The 11,954-nt window shown below is 36.3% G+C and overlaps 2 protein-coding genes across 3 annotated transcripts; one reads left to right on the top strand and one right to left on the bottom strand.

The window, feature by feature from the left end:
- Positions 1-960: 960 nt before the first annotated feature.
- On the bottom strand, positions 961-5,522 carry gnptg (N-acetylglucosamine-1-phosphate transferase subunit gamma). The gene is made up of 10 exons (XM_084102026.1): positions 4,960-5,522; positions 4,740-4,794; positions 4,537-4,659; positions 4,308-4,391; positions 4,131-4,224; positions 3,904-4,018; positions 3,652-3,734; positions 3,447-3,569; positions 2,833-2,917; positions 961-1,166 (listed from the first exon to the last, which is right to left on the bottom strand). Exons 1-10 carry the CDS (start codon positions 5,006-5,008, stop codon positions 1,075-1,077), a joined length of 903 nt encoding a protein of 300 aa, XP_083958152.1. The 5' UTR covers positions 5,009-5,522; the 3' UTR covers positions 961-1,074.
- Positions 5,523-5,749: 227 nt separating this feature from the next.
- On the top strand, positions 5,750-9,654 carry tsr3 (TSR3 ribosome maturation factor). Of its 2 annotated transcripts, none has more exons than XM_084102028.1 (6): positions 5,750-5,891; positions 6,400-6,607; positions 7,516-7,709; positions 8,295-8,462; positions 9,033-9,078; positions 9,183-9,654. In XM_084102028.1, exons 1-6 carry the CDS (start codon positions 5,771-5,773, stop codon positions 9,292-9,294), a joined length of 849 nt encoding a protein of 282 aa, XP_083958154.1. In that variant the 5' UTR covers positions 5,750-5,770; the 3' UTR covers positions 9,295-9,654. The 2 variants fall into 2 exon arrangements, with proteins under 2 accessions (XP_083958154.1, XP_083958153.1); XM_084102027.1 differs by having other exon boundaries at positions 9,033-9,087.
- The last annotated feature ends 2,300 nt before the right edge of the window (positions 9,655-11,954 follow it).

Here is an 11,954-nt window from a genome sequence, read left to right as displayed (position 1 = left end):
TTCATCAGTCAAACATCAACACTCGGTCCACACACCTTCCCAAGGCAAGGCAAAATTATGAATTCAAATCTCTACTCCATTTTTAACTACTGTTATAGTCATGCAATAGTTATAGAATTTCATAATTTAAAAAAGGCCAGCCTAAAAACCTAACTTTTGATTTTAAAGGTACAGCATTTATTTATTTATTTTCCACTTAGAAACGAATACTTGTATAAAAATACTACTAATAAATATGCTTAAATATGCTTATTCTAGTCATTTCAGTGGCCTTGAAAAAGCTGGTTCATTCTACATGAAGGGTGGTCTGCCCTCATGGCGGCTGCCATTTTGTGATGATAACGCCTGGTTATCGAAGCTTTCAGTTTTGGAATAAATCATGGGTGACACATATTCTTATGAACAGGCTAGATTATTTCCACCATAGTATTAGTAATCAAAAACCTCCAATCCAAGTAAAAGATTAAATGAAGTCCCACCCAAACTTTTTTCTCATTGAATATCCCGAGTGAGTCACTCAGAAGCACATAATACTTTGGCAGAAAAATAGGTTGTAAACATGTCATGTGAACAGAACATTAAAGTTGCTTTTAGAAAAATATTCACCATTGTTTGACTTTGAGCCAACATTGTTTAGAGGTTGTTCACGCATAATGTATTTTATGTGCTAGGCAGGCGTGTTTGACCATTGCGACTTTTTCAGCGTCTCATGCATAACACTAAAAACTTGTTAAATTTTTTTAGACCTTGTGTTTTTCATTCCACTGCCATGCAACTCATCTTTATTAAATACAAAAACACATTCTGTGTAAAAGGCTTCTCAGGCTGGTTTTGATGATCAAACAACAAGGCTCACGCAATGTTTTCATAGTAGCACACAGACAAGTTTTTACGCAAACAGAAAGTTAAAAAAATTACATCACCCTTAAGAACTGATGGCACAACGTTGTGAGAACTCTGTCATGTGATAAAATCTTTATTTTTCAGGTCAGACGAAATCAAGTCAAAATTAAAACTAGCATTATCTCACAGTAATATTATTTTCCTGCATGTTTTGTGGTCCTGCTGGGCATGTCAGTGCAGATCAGCAATAAAGCCGGTGTCCCCGCGCAGGTGCTGCTCCTGGAGGGGCGAGGGCTCGACGGGACCCTGATCCTGTGTCCTGTCTGAGAGAGCGAGAACAATTCCATTGGTGCATCTATCCTGTTTGAGCATGCTCATGGCATCATCAACTAATTATTTTTGTGAAATATTTAGGCTTTGCTAGCTTTCTTTAAACTTGTGAAGTCTGACATACGGAATAATAGTAGTCAAACATGTAATGGGACAGTTAATTGAGTTTTTAGACCAAAAAAAGTTTGCTTATGTGCTTTTTACATTGATACATTGTGAGTATCATATTTGATACATCAGGTTTTTACGGCCCATATAGGAGAATATGAAGCTCATTTCTGAGAAGGGAAAAAAAAACAGCAATTTTATTCAGAGGCACAAACTGAGCAAAAATATGCAGATGTTGTTATTTATATGGCTAAAAGTAATATGAAAATCTGACAACTTGTAATGTAAATCAGTGAGATTTTATAACTACTTACATAAAATGTATATAAAATCAGTTGTCACTCTATATATCTAATAAAAATAAAAATAATAAGTCTCAGAAAGATGATATTTAAATGCTTAGTTTTATGATCAGAGCTCTGTAAATTTTATTGTGGAGAGTAAAACATATAATGCAATGCAATACAATGATGATTGAGAGATCTTCCTCAAAAGCCTGATGCATCATATTTGATACTCACATTTTAACATGATTTTTCTACAAAAATTGATGTATGGATAATCAAGTAAAGTTGCTTCAGTCCACTAAATGTTCATCTTCAATAAATGTTCAATACTAACAACATAAAAAGTGTATTCTTACATTTACTTTATAAAGTGCAGATTTCAGAAGATGGACAGTTCTAGAATTTTACTAAAATGCCTTTTACTTGCTATAAACTATCAATCAGACAACAGACGGCATGTGGTAGATTGTGTGCAACAGGTTTTTCAGCAAGTTTTAATCCTGTTGATCATTTAGAAGCCTTAGACATTTGCATATCAAATATTACACAGAAGGCTTCATAGGGATAAAATAAATGACACATTCAGGCATTTTTAAAGGCCAGGACACACCAAGCCATGTGCTCCAAGTTTTTTCGGTGTGTTCCGCACCGTTGGCTCTCATCGGATGCCATCTGGATTTTTTGGGCAGATTCAGCGTGTTGAATCGCCGTCGGTGAGAGATTGGATGTTCAGCTTAGCGAACGAGTCAGTGCACGAGAATAAAAGCGAGCAAAGACACAGACAAATTATGGGCATAAGGCTGTTATAATGTTACATCATTTACCTGAGCATTTGAATGCAGGAATATTTTCATAATAACATGAGCTGCCTGGAATAAAGAAAGTGATCAGCATGATGCAAAGCTAGCGCTGCTTTGTTTACGGTGTGTATATCTGCAGTCCTAGTGTTGGTTTCCTTATTTTGAATGACGAAAATAGACTATTGATACCTGCTGATATTTACTTTACACGCAGATGCAGAACACATGTGCTAGTCGACAGTCACCTTTAGTCCTTTTGGTGTGTTAAAGCGCAGCTTTATGGCCGAGATGCAGCCGACAACACAGTCAGCTTTCGTCACCGCTAGTTCTTTGGCTTGGTGTGTCCCGGGCTTTTGTGCCTTAAAGCTGTTGTGTCCACCTGAGCCTGTGTGTCCTGTGAGCTAAAGACTGTTGCGTCCACCTGAGCCTATCAGATGAGCTGAAGAAGTGCATGCATGTCTCACCTGTTGTTGTCGCCTCATAGGAGATGTTATGTTGTGTTAGGAGCGATCGTAGCCGTTCTATCTCTGCTTGCTGCTTTTCAAAGTCCTGTTCAAATAAACAATAGTTAGAATAGGTAAGGTAGTGTGTCAGAGGACGTGAAGACTATTCATTTCATTATTTTCTTTTTGACAGGTATGTTAGAGATTGGGCCGCAAGTTAGCTTGGTTTTTGTTTATTTCTTTGATTTGGAAGCCGCCCGCGTTCCTTCTTCAGTTCTCCCTTTTTTCTCATATTTGCAAGTGCCTGTTTGTTATCTGTATTTTTCTTACTTTCCCATACTGTGTATATGTCTGAGGTGTGTTTAAAGCTACCTCCTATTGTAAATATTTCTACTCGTGATATATATTAATATATATCACCTTTTTGTAAACAAAACAATCGATTGCAGTTCAGTGGTGGTGTTTATTTGCCTTTACTCCTCACCTAGTTATGCTGTGTGTCTGCGAATGTGTGTTTCTCCCAAATTATTGTTATATATACCCCTTGATTGACCATCTCAGGGGTCGTAACACATGCTGACAGCACTAGCATGACTAAAGCTGAGCGCAGCATGTCCTGCACGCGTCTCTCTGACCTGTTTGCACTGCTCCAGACTCGGTTGTGTGAGGGACGTCGTGCTCTCCTCTGTCTTCTGCTGCTGAGCTCTTCTCAGGAGACCCGCCTCTTCAAACAGCTCCTTCAGCAGCTTATTATAACCCTAAACACACACACACACACGCCTCTTATTATTATGTTCTCAGAGGCATGAAGAGTATAACAGTGTGTGAGTTTGTTGTCACCTGTTCTGTGAGGAGATCTTCATATCGAGCTTGCGCAATTTCATCCCACTCCTTCTGTAATGGCTCACTCAAAACTGGATACACTGAAAACACACACAAGTGCACAGTGAGACTCGGTACATTGCAGATAGAGCCTCAACTAACTTTCAAAGGTCTCTCAGGATCACATACAACTATTTAAAATAAGACAAGACGAGCTAAAAACTATAATAGTACCTGAATGATACTAAAATAACACTGCGGTTGACTCACCTAAGAGGGAGTGTGAATGGCAAACCAGTGGCGTCTCAAACGTCAGTGAATAAACACACGTCTGCGGCTCTGAAACACTCGAGAGTTTACTGCTGTTCCCACAGACCAGGAGAACCTGAATAGAGACACTCAACATCCTTCACACGTCACCATTTACTGGCAAAAAAACATCCATAAAGTCACATTACAATTAACACAAAGATAGTGTTCATGAAAAAACTAAAAACCTTGGTCTGTCTGTTCTTGTTTCCACATGAATCTCCTTCTCGCATCCACATGCCAGTAAACGTGTTATTCTGAATCTCCCATTCCTGCCAAATACTACACATACACAGTGATTTCAAATAATGCAAGCTTAATTAAATAGAAGAAAGCATAATACAAACTTTCATAAAGTTCATTACCCCAATATACCGCTGTATGCGTTCCATCTGAAACTCTGTTCATGCTGAGTCACATTATGAAATGGACAGAATACATATTTGTATCTAAAAATAATTAAAAATACATTTATTTTAATTGCACACAATTCATATTCATAAAGATAAAGCAAGTTAAATATGTATATTAAGCTACTACACTTTTTAAAAAATGACTTTTCAATAGTTTTAAAGATGTGCAGATGTTACATACAGGGCCTCAATATAGTTGAAGCATTTCCCTGCCAGTCTGTGCAGATGTGAAGGTCCAGACACTGGAGATGGGCTGATCTTTGCCTGCAGCCGATTGCTTTGAGACATAAGCTGATTGTTCAACCTGAAAAATCAAAGGAAGAAGAATATAAGTAGATCTCATATTTGAAATGAAAATTTTAGAGGGTTTGCTGGAATCCTGACCCAAATGTATTAGGTTCCTCAACTATCTTCATCTTCCCTCCTGATATGACAGCCACTGAAACATCAAAAAACACCACATAATGGATACTGACATTATTAATATTTAACACCCTAAAGACAACAGAGGATTTTGGGAACACACACATTAAAACACTTTCAGTTCCACATGCTACAATATTGATAATATTTAATAAAACAAGACTCAATTTATTGGACTTACCCAGTGCTGTCAGACATAACAAGCACAGTTTTAAAAATACAGACTCCATAACTCTTGAAACCGTGGGAGTTGTAAGTAAAACTACATTTCTTTTTATCTTTCTTCTGTCTGTTCATGTGACACAACCACAACTGAAAACACTACCGAATGGAGAAGATGTTATGTTTTATGAACTTGTGGCTTGCGAAATGCAACACTTATCGAGAAAAGACCTCATATTTAAGAGTTTTAACATATATGAAGATATAATTACATTTAATTGGTAAAATGTGTCCCTTTTGCTGTTTACATTAAACACAAAGGCGAAATATGCATCAAAATGTTCGCGAATGTAGGAAACGCGGCGTTGCAGTAAACCAAAAGAATATTGTACTATATTTCCGGGGTGTAATTCTGCCTAAATAAAAGTCCTCTTCCGTTTTTACTTTATCGATTATTATGTGTCTGTTTTCTATAATTTATCGATTGTGTTGAGCGTAAAATATAAATTTATATTGTTTAACTGAATTAATAAAATATTAATATTGATGTAATTTAAATAAATGAGCGTCTTTTGTGCTTGGTCACAGTAAGAGCCATGTTTTATTACGTCACCGTGTTTTGGCCTCACGAACCAGCGTGTCAGAATAAATCTTTGGGATTTTATTTAAAGGCATTTGTATGCCGTGATCAGCGTAAAGTAGATACATTTTTGGTGTGTTATAATTTGTAAGATGGTTAAATAGGTTATAATACAGTCAACCCTTTAAATAGCTTCTTCACACGTCTGAAAGTTTTTATTCCTAAAACAAAAATAAGGTGAATTTCAGATATGCGACGTAAAAAACAGGGTAAATGTGAGCGAGCGGTTCACAAGGGCAAAGACACACGACACAGGATGAAGGGGAAATCATTAGAAACCTTCACAGAGGAGATGCACGAGGCTCTGCAAGGTCTGTGGTTGTCATGCCAGTTTGGATAGATAACGTTATGTTAAAGGGAGAGTTCACCCCAAAATGAAAATTCAGTCATCATTTACTCGGCCTCAAGTTGTTCCAAACCTGTATGAATTTCATTACTCTGCTGAACACAAAAGAATATATTTTTAAGGAATGTTGGTAACCAAATAGTTGATGGACCCCATTGACATCCATAAATACTAAGGAAGTCAATGGGGTTCATCAACTGTTTGGTTACTGACATTATTCAAAATATCTTTGTTTGTGTACGGCAAAAGAAAGAAATTAATACAGGTTTAGAACAACTTGAGGGCGAGTAAATGATGACTGAATTTTCATTTTTGGGTGAACTCTCCCTTTAAGGGAGTGCATTTAACATTGTCATGTTTTTTAAACATATCAGCTCAGATTTATGTCACAGACTGAATTACTCTCTGTAATAAAGCTTGACCCACATGAGGTTATATGTTGTCAGTGTATGTGTGTGGTTTTCTTTCTTCAGCCAGTGAGGATGCAGATTCAGGGGCTTCAGGAGGTGTGAAGTTTCCCTGTCCATTGGCCATGTGGGATCTGGGTCACTGTGACCCTAAACGCTGCACAGGACGGAAGCTGGCCAGGAAAGGTTTAGTGCGCTGCCTTCGACTCAACCAGCGCTTCAATGGCCTGATCCTCAGCCCGATGGGAACCAGATACGTTACACCTGCAGACAGGTCAAGTCAAGTCACATTTATTTATATAGCGCTTTTTACAATACAGATTGTTTCAAAGAGATAACAGAAAAATAATGCAAAAGAGTTTGTTTCCAGAAGAAAATAGCGTCACAGTCCAGCTTAAGGAAGTTCAGTGATGTTTCATTTTTGTCTTAAAAAAGTTATTTAGTTAATTTATATATATATATATGTTATATATATATATATATAGCCGCTCTGGTCCATCCATATCAGGTCCACCATCTGATCTGGATACGGCCCGGATCCGGTTAACTAACATTAACGTAGATGCCACTTTTCTTATGATGTAACGAGTACATCGGGTGTTATAGGAAGTGTTCCCGGTTCCGGCTGACCTAATTTATGCTGCCTAATAATCATTTAACTGATTTGAATAATAGGAATGTATAATTTTCTATGTGTATGCCAGGTTAAAGAGATGTGTTTTTATTCTAGATTTAAACTGACAGAGTGTGTCTGTCATGTGGGCCACAGGAAGCATTTTCACAAAATCACTGTGACTTTTGCTTTGTGTAATCCATTCACATTTACACAGACAAAGTATCTACATGAAATTTGTGTATCACATTTTCTAAAAAGATATTAGGCGGCGCAATGGTTTTTAACGTTGTTAATAATAATAAATATTTCTTGAGCAAGCAAATCCTCATATTAGAATGATTTCTGAAGGATCATGTGACACTGAAGACTGGAGTAATGATGCTGAAAATTCAGCTTTGATCATTCACAGGAATAAATTATATTTTGAAAAAAAATTCAAACAGAAAAGAGCTACTTTAAATTGTAATAATATTTCACAATACCGACCCCAAACGTTTTAACTGTTGTGTAGATAAAAATGAGAGAAAATGTCTCAATTCTGAATCTGTAATATTCTTCATTTCCAGGGAGATTGTGGCACAGGCTGGGCTGGCAGTGATTGACTGCTCATGGGCACGGCTTGAAGATACGCCTTTCAGCAAAATGATTGGCTCACATCCGAGGCTTTTGCCGTTCTTGGTCGCGGCAAATCCTGTAAACTACGGAAAGCCGTGCAAGCTGTCCTGCGTCGAGGCTTATGCTGCCACCTTCTGCATTGTGGGTAAGCAGCTCCCAGCTTTAGCTTTCTCTCTCCCTGCTATTGTCATATGTGTTTGTATGTATTATTGCAGTGGTTAAGCATTATGCATTTCAATGGCGGATAAAACTGACTAGAGAGAGTGGTCACAAATGGCCAAAATGATGCTGATATACACTATGTTCAAAAGTTTGGTGATTCAGCAAGGTTTATTGGTCAATAATGACAGTAAAGACTTTAAAATTGTTACAAAAAAATAAATGCTGTTGTTTTAAACTTTTTTTTATTTTTTATTTTTACAAAGAATCATAAAAAAACTGTTTCCACAAAAAATGAAGCATTTTCAACATTGTTTATAATCAGAAATGTTTCTCAGATCAGCATATTAGAATGATTTCTGAAGGATCATGTGACAGTAATGAATTGCAATACAGGAATAAATAACATGTCAAAATGTTTTTTTGCATTTATTTATTTTTGACTACATATATGCAGCCTTGGAGGGCACAAGAGACTTCTGTCAAGAACGTAATATGTAATAATTATAGCAACTGATGGACATTTATTTGTGTATTGACGTGTATGTGTCTTTATGTGATCATGCATCAGGATTTCGTGACCTGGCTGTGCTCATGCTGAGAAAGTTTAAGTGGGGTTTGGGATTTTTGGAGCTGAACAAGACTCTTCTAGAGCGTTACGCTTCCAGCCAATCCGAAGAGGAACTACTGGCTGTGGAGAAAGAGTTTCTCAGTGAAACTCCTCAGGAAGAGGAGATAGGTACGTTCCAATGGGGTGCTATTATGCTTTTTTAAATTTACATCTTTCTTTAGTGTGTAATGTTGCTGTTTGAGCATGAAAAAGCTCTGCAAAGTTCCACAGCACAAAGTCCCTCCAAAGGGAGTTGGTGCGCACTGTTTCTGAACTCCCTGAAACGCTGTTGAGTTGCGTTAGTAGTGTGTTGAAACTCCCGGTTATGGTAACAGGCGGGACATTTCCCAAACACGTTCAAAGCGGTTGACCAATCACAACACACTGGTCTAGCTGGCAAACAGAGCACATTGTGATTTTCAGAAGGAGGGGAACTAAACAGGGGTGCGTTTCCCTAAGCCAGCTATGGTTGCAAGTTCCTATATTACCAACAACCGTTGTTGGCTAATGATGCTTTTGGGAAATGCACCCCAGAGCATCACTGACAAACTGGGAAGAGAGGAGCTGCAACAGTGTCAAGTATGGGAAAACACCTATTCTAGGAGACCAGTAGACTTTGAAATGGGCCTCTTTAAAACAATCAAATATACTAGGGTTTTTAAAATAACTTTAGTGTTTGTTATGTGTGTTTGTGTCCAGATCCTTTCGATGTGGACTCAGGAAGAGACTTTTTGAACCTCAACAGGCCAGTCCAGTGAGACTCTTTATTAATTATTATGATTCTACTATGAATTTTGTTTAATTTCAGCCTGAGAAGTCAAAGTAATCTGTGTGTGTTTGTTCTCTCAGGGCTGAGGATGATGATGACAGTGACGAGACATCAGAGGAAGAAGAAGATGATGGTGAGGAGGAAGAACAGAAGAGTAAAGCGGAAGAGGATGATGATGAAAGTGATCAGTAGTCTTGGTTTGTGTAATCTTAAAATGAAACCTTTGGGGAAGAAGGACTATCAGTGACTTATTTAGTAACACCGACCTTCACTTGACATAAGCAGACTTCTGTTTTCTGAGTGTTTGCAAATGTTGAAAGATGGAACTAGTAAGTTAAACAAACCAGAGTAATCGGATGGTGTAGTCAATGTTTCAGTAAGCAACTTCCCCAAAGACTTTTTATTATGTGCAAAATGTGCTGTTTGTTCATGAGAAGAATCTTCTCAAACTGTAATAACATTATTATTGCAAAACAAATTGACTGTTGTTTATAAGCAGAATTAAATGTTTAAATAAATATTTAAATGATGTTTGTAATATGCTGCATTCGAGTTACGTTTGCAAAGTGTTTTGCTGATTTGAGTTCCACTTTCTTTAAACCAGCCTGTGTATTTTAAGTTAGTTACATGTAAATCCAGCATCAGCTAGTGAACTAGTCATGGTATATACTCTATACGAGGGGTCTTCAATCTTAGATGCCACAAACCCTCAAATATGATAAACGAGGGAACCACACCCTAACATTTAAAAGGCAGCTATATATTTTCATGCATAAAGACCCAATTTATACTTAGAAAATTAATATCATAAACTCACTTTGGTGCTGTATTGTTAGATGTGTTAATTATTTATTTACTTTAATTTTTTATCATTTTAATCTATTCAATGATTTTAATCAAATGTATTTAGTTTAATTTTATTTGTCGTTATGGTTTAAACTGTTTTCTGAACTTCAAAGAAAACAATGACATTACAATGGTAATGTCCATAATATTACTATAAGACCATACGTCCAAAAAACATTAGAGTACGTTGTGTTAGTGGAGTGTAGGTAAAGTAATACAAAATAAGGGTTACACAGATCTGCTGATGCACAGTTGCAAAATGCCTTCAATTAAGGGTTAGTTCACCCAAAAATTAAATTACTCAGCCTCATGTCGTTCCAAACCCGTAACACTTTAGTTCATCTTCGGAACACAAAAGATCTTTTTTTGATGAAATCTGAGAGCTTTCTGTCCCTCCATTGACAGTTCAGCTAAATTAAATCTGTTCATCATATAAAGCGATCGAGTCTCTTCAGAAAATTTGGACTAAACCACTAAATTCATATGGATTAGTTTTACGATCTCTTTATGAACTTTTTGAAGCTTCAAAGTGGTAGTTGCGTAGCTGTCAATGAAGGGACATAAAGCTCTCAGATTTCATCAAAAATATCTTCATTAGTGTTCCAAAGATGATGGTGAGTAATAATGACAGAAATTTTATTTTTGGGTGAACTATCCCTTTAACACTGATCCACCTTTTGCCTAACGAGACTACTGTGTTCAAGTAGATTATGGGTGGCACTTCCGGTTTGGGGAAGTTCCGCTCAAAAATTCAAATCATAAATTTGCTCTGCAAATAATCCTTATCCCTCAGTTTGACTGAATGAGCTGGGAAATTACCTTCATGTTCTATTTTCAGACTTTCAGAGAATAAGTTAACGCTTGGTATTTTAATGTGACATGGTATATCAAGAATTTTTCTCCCCAAATCCTCACGTTTCTTTCCAGGTTTATTTTCACATGGATTCTTTCAAATGTAGCCTAATTGTCTCCTCTTTTCACTTCCAATCGCTATTAGCAGTATTTACTTTCTAAACCAGGTAATACAATATTTATTGTCTGACCTTTTTAGCATTGTAAATTCTGCAGTTTTTTATATTTAAATTTTTAAATAAATGTATATATATTACCGTTGCATCCAATTAACAAAAAAAAAAAAAAAAAAAAAAAAAACGAGTTAATGCTGCTGTGAGGGTGTGTGATGGTAAAGTTGATATCTTTCTCTCTTCTGACTGCCGTTATCAATCTCTCTCTATTTTAGCAAATGGAAACATTAAACATTTATTTAATGTCTCTCAGTCATTCACCACTTTAGAAGTTTACCCATCTATGACGACTTCCGCTTCTGAGAAACCCGGGAATGTGAAAAGTTTTTTTTTTTTTTTTTTTTTTTGAACAAAAAGCACATGGGATACAATATCAAGCACACAAAAAAAAATAAAATAAATAAGACATTAAACTCAAAGTAAAGCAAGCCAGTAGATAAGGGATAGTCTACTAAAAAAATAACAATTCACAAAACATTCATAGAAACTACAAATACAAAAAATGAATACAAGTAATTAGAAATAAATAACATTGGGAATACATAAATAAATAATAATCTTCAGAAAAACAGGAAGTAATTTATAATGAAACCATAATTTCTTTGAGCAACAAAGAAGTTTTGGCAGCTTTCTCATTAGCTGATAAACAAAGAGAGTCATAAAATAATTTTAAATCAACACAAAAAAGTCTAAAATTGGGCTTCGAAACAGTTACTTTACACTTATGAAGATAAAACTCGCCACATAAAGTAAGCAGTTTTAATCTGTCATCCATCTGCTTTGACCCGGAGTCCCAAATCAAAAACAACACATTCACAACCTCAAAAGTAAAGAGTTTGTAATAAGCAGAAAAAATAAGCCAGGCTACTTTTTTCCAGAACTCTTTTGCATAATCACATTCAAAAAACAAATGTGGTATTGTTTCAAGATTAGAATTACAGAAGGGAATGTGAAAAGTGTCAATCACTCAATGTTGCAGTT

The sequence above is a fragment of the Abramis brama genome (genome assembly GCF_963993115.1).
Source record: "Abramis brama genome assembly, chromosome: 24".
NCBI lineage: Eukaryota > Metazoa > Chordata > Actinopteri > Cypriniformes > Leuciscidae > Abramis > Abramis brama.
This window is presented reverse-complemented; position numbering and strand designations above follow the sequence as displayed.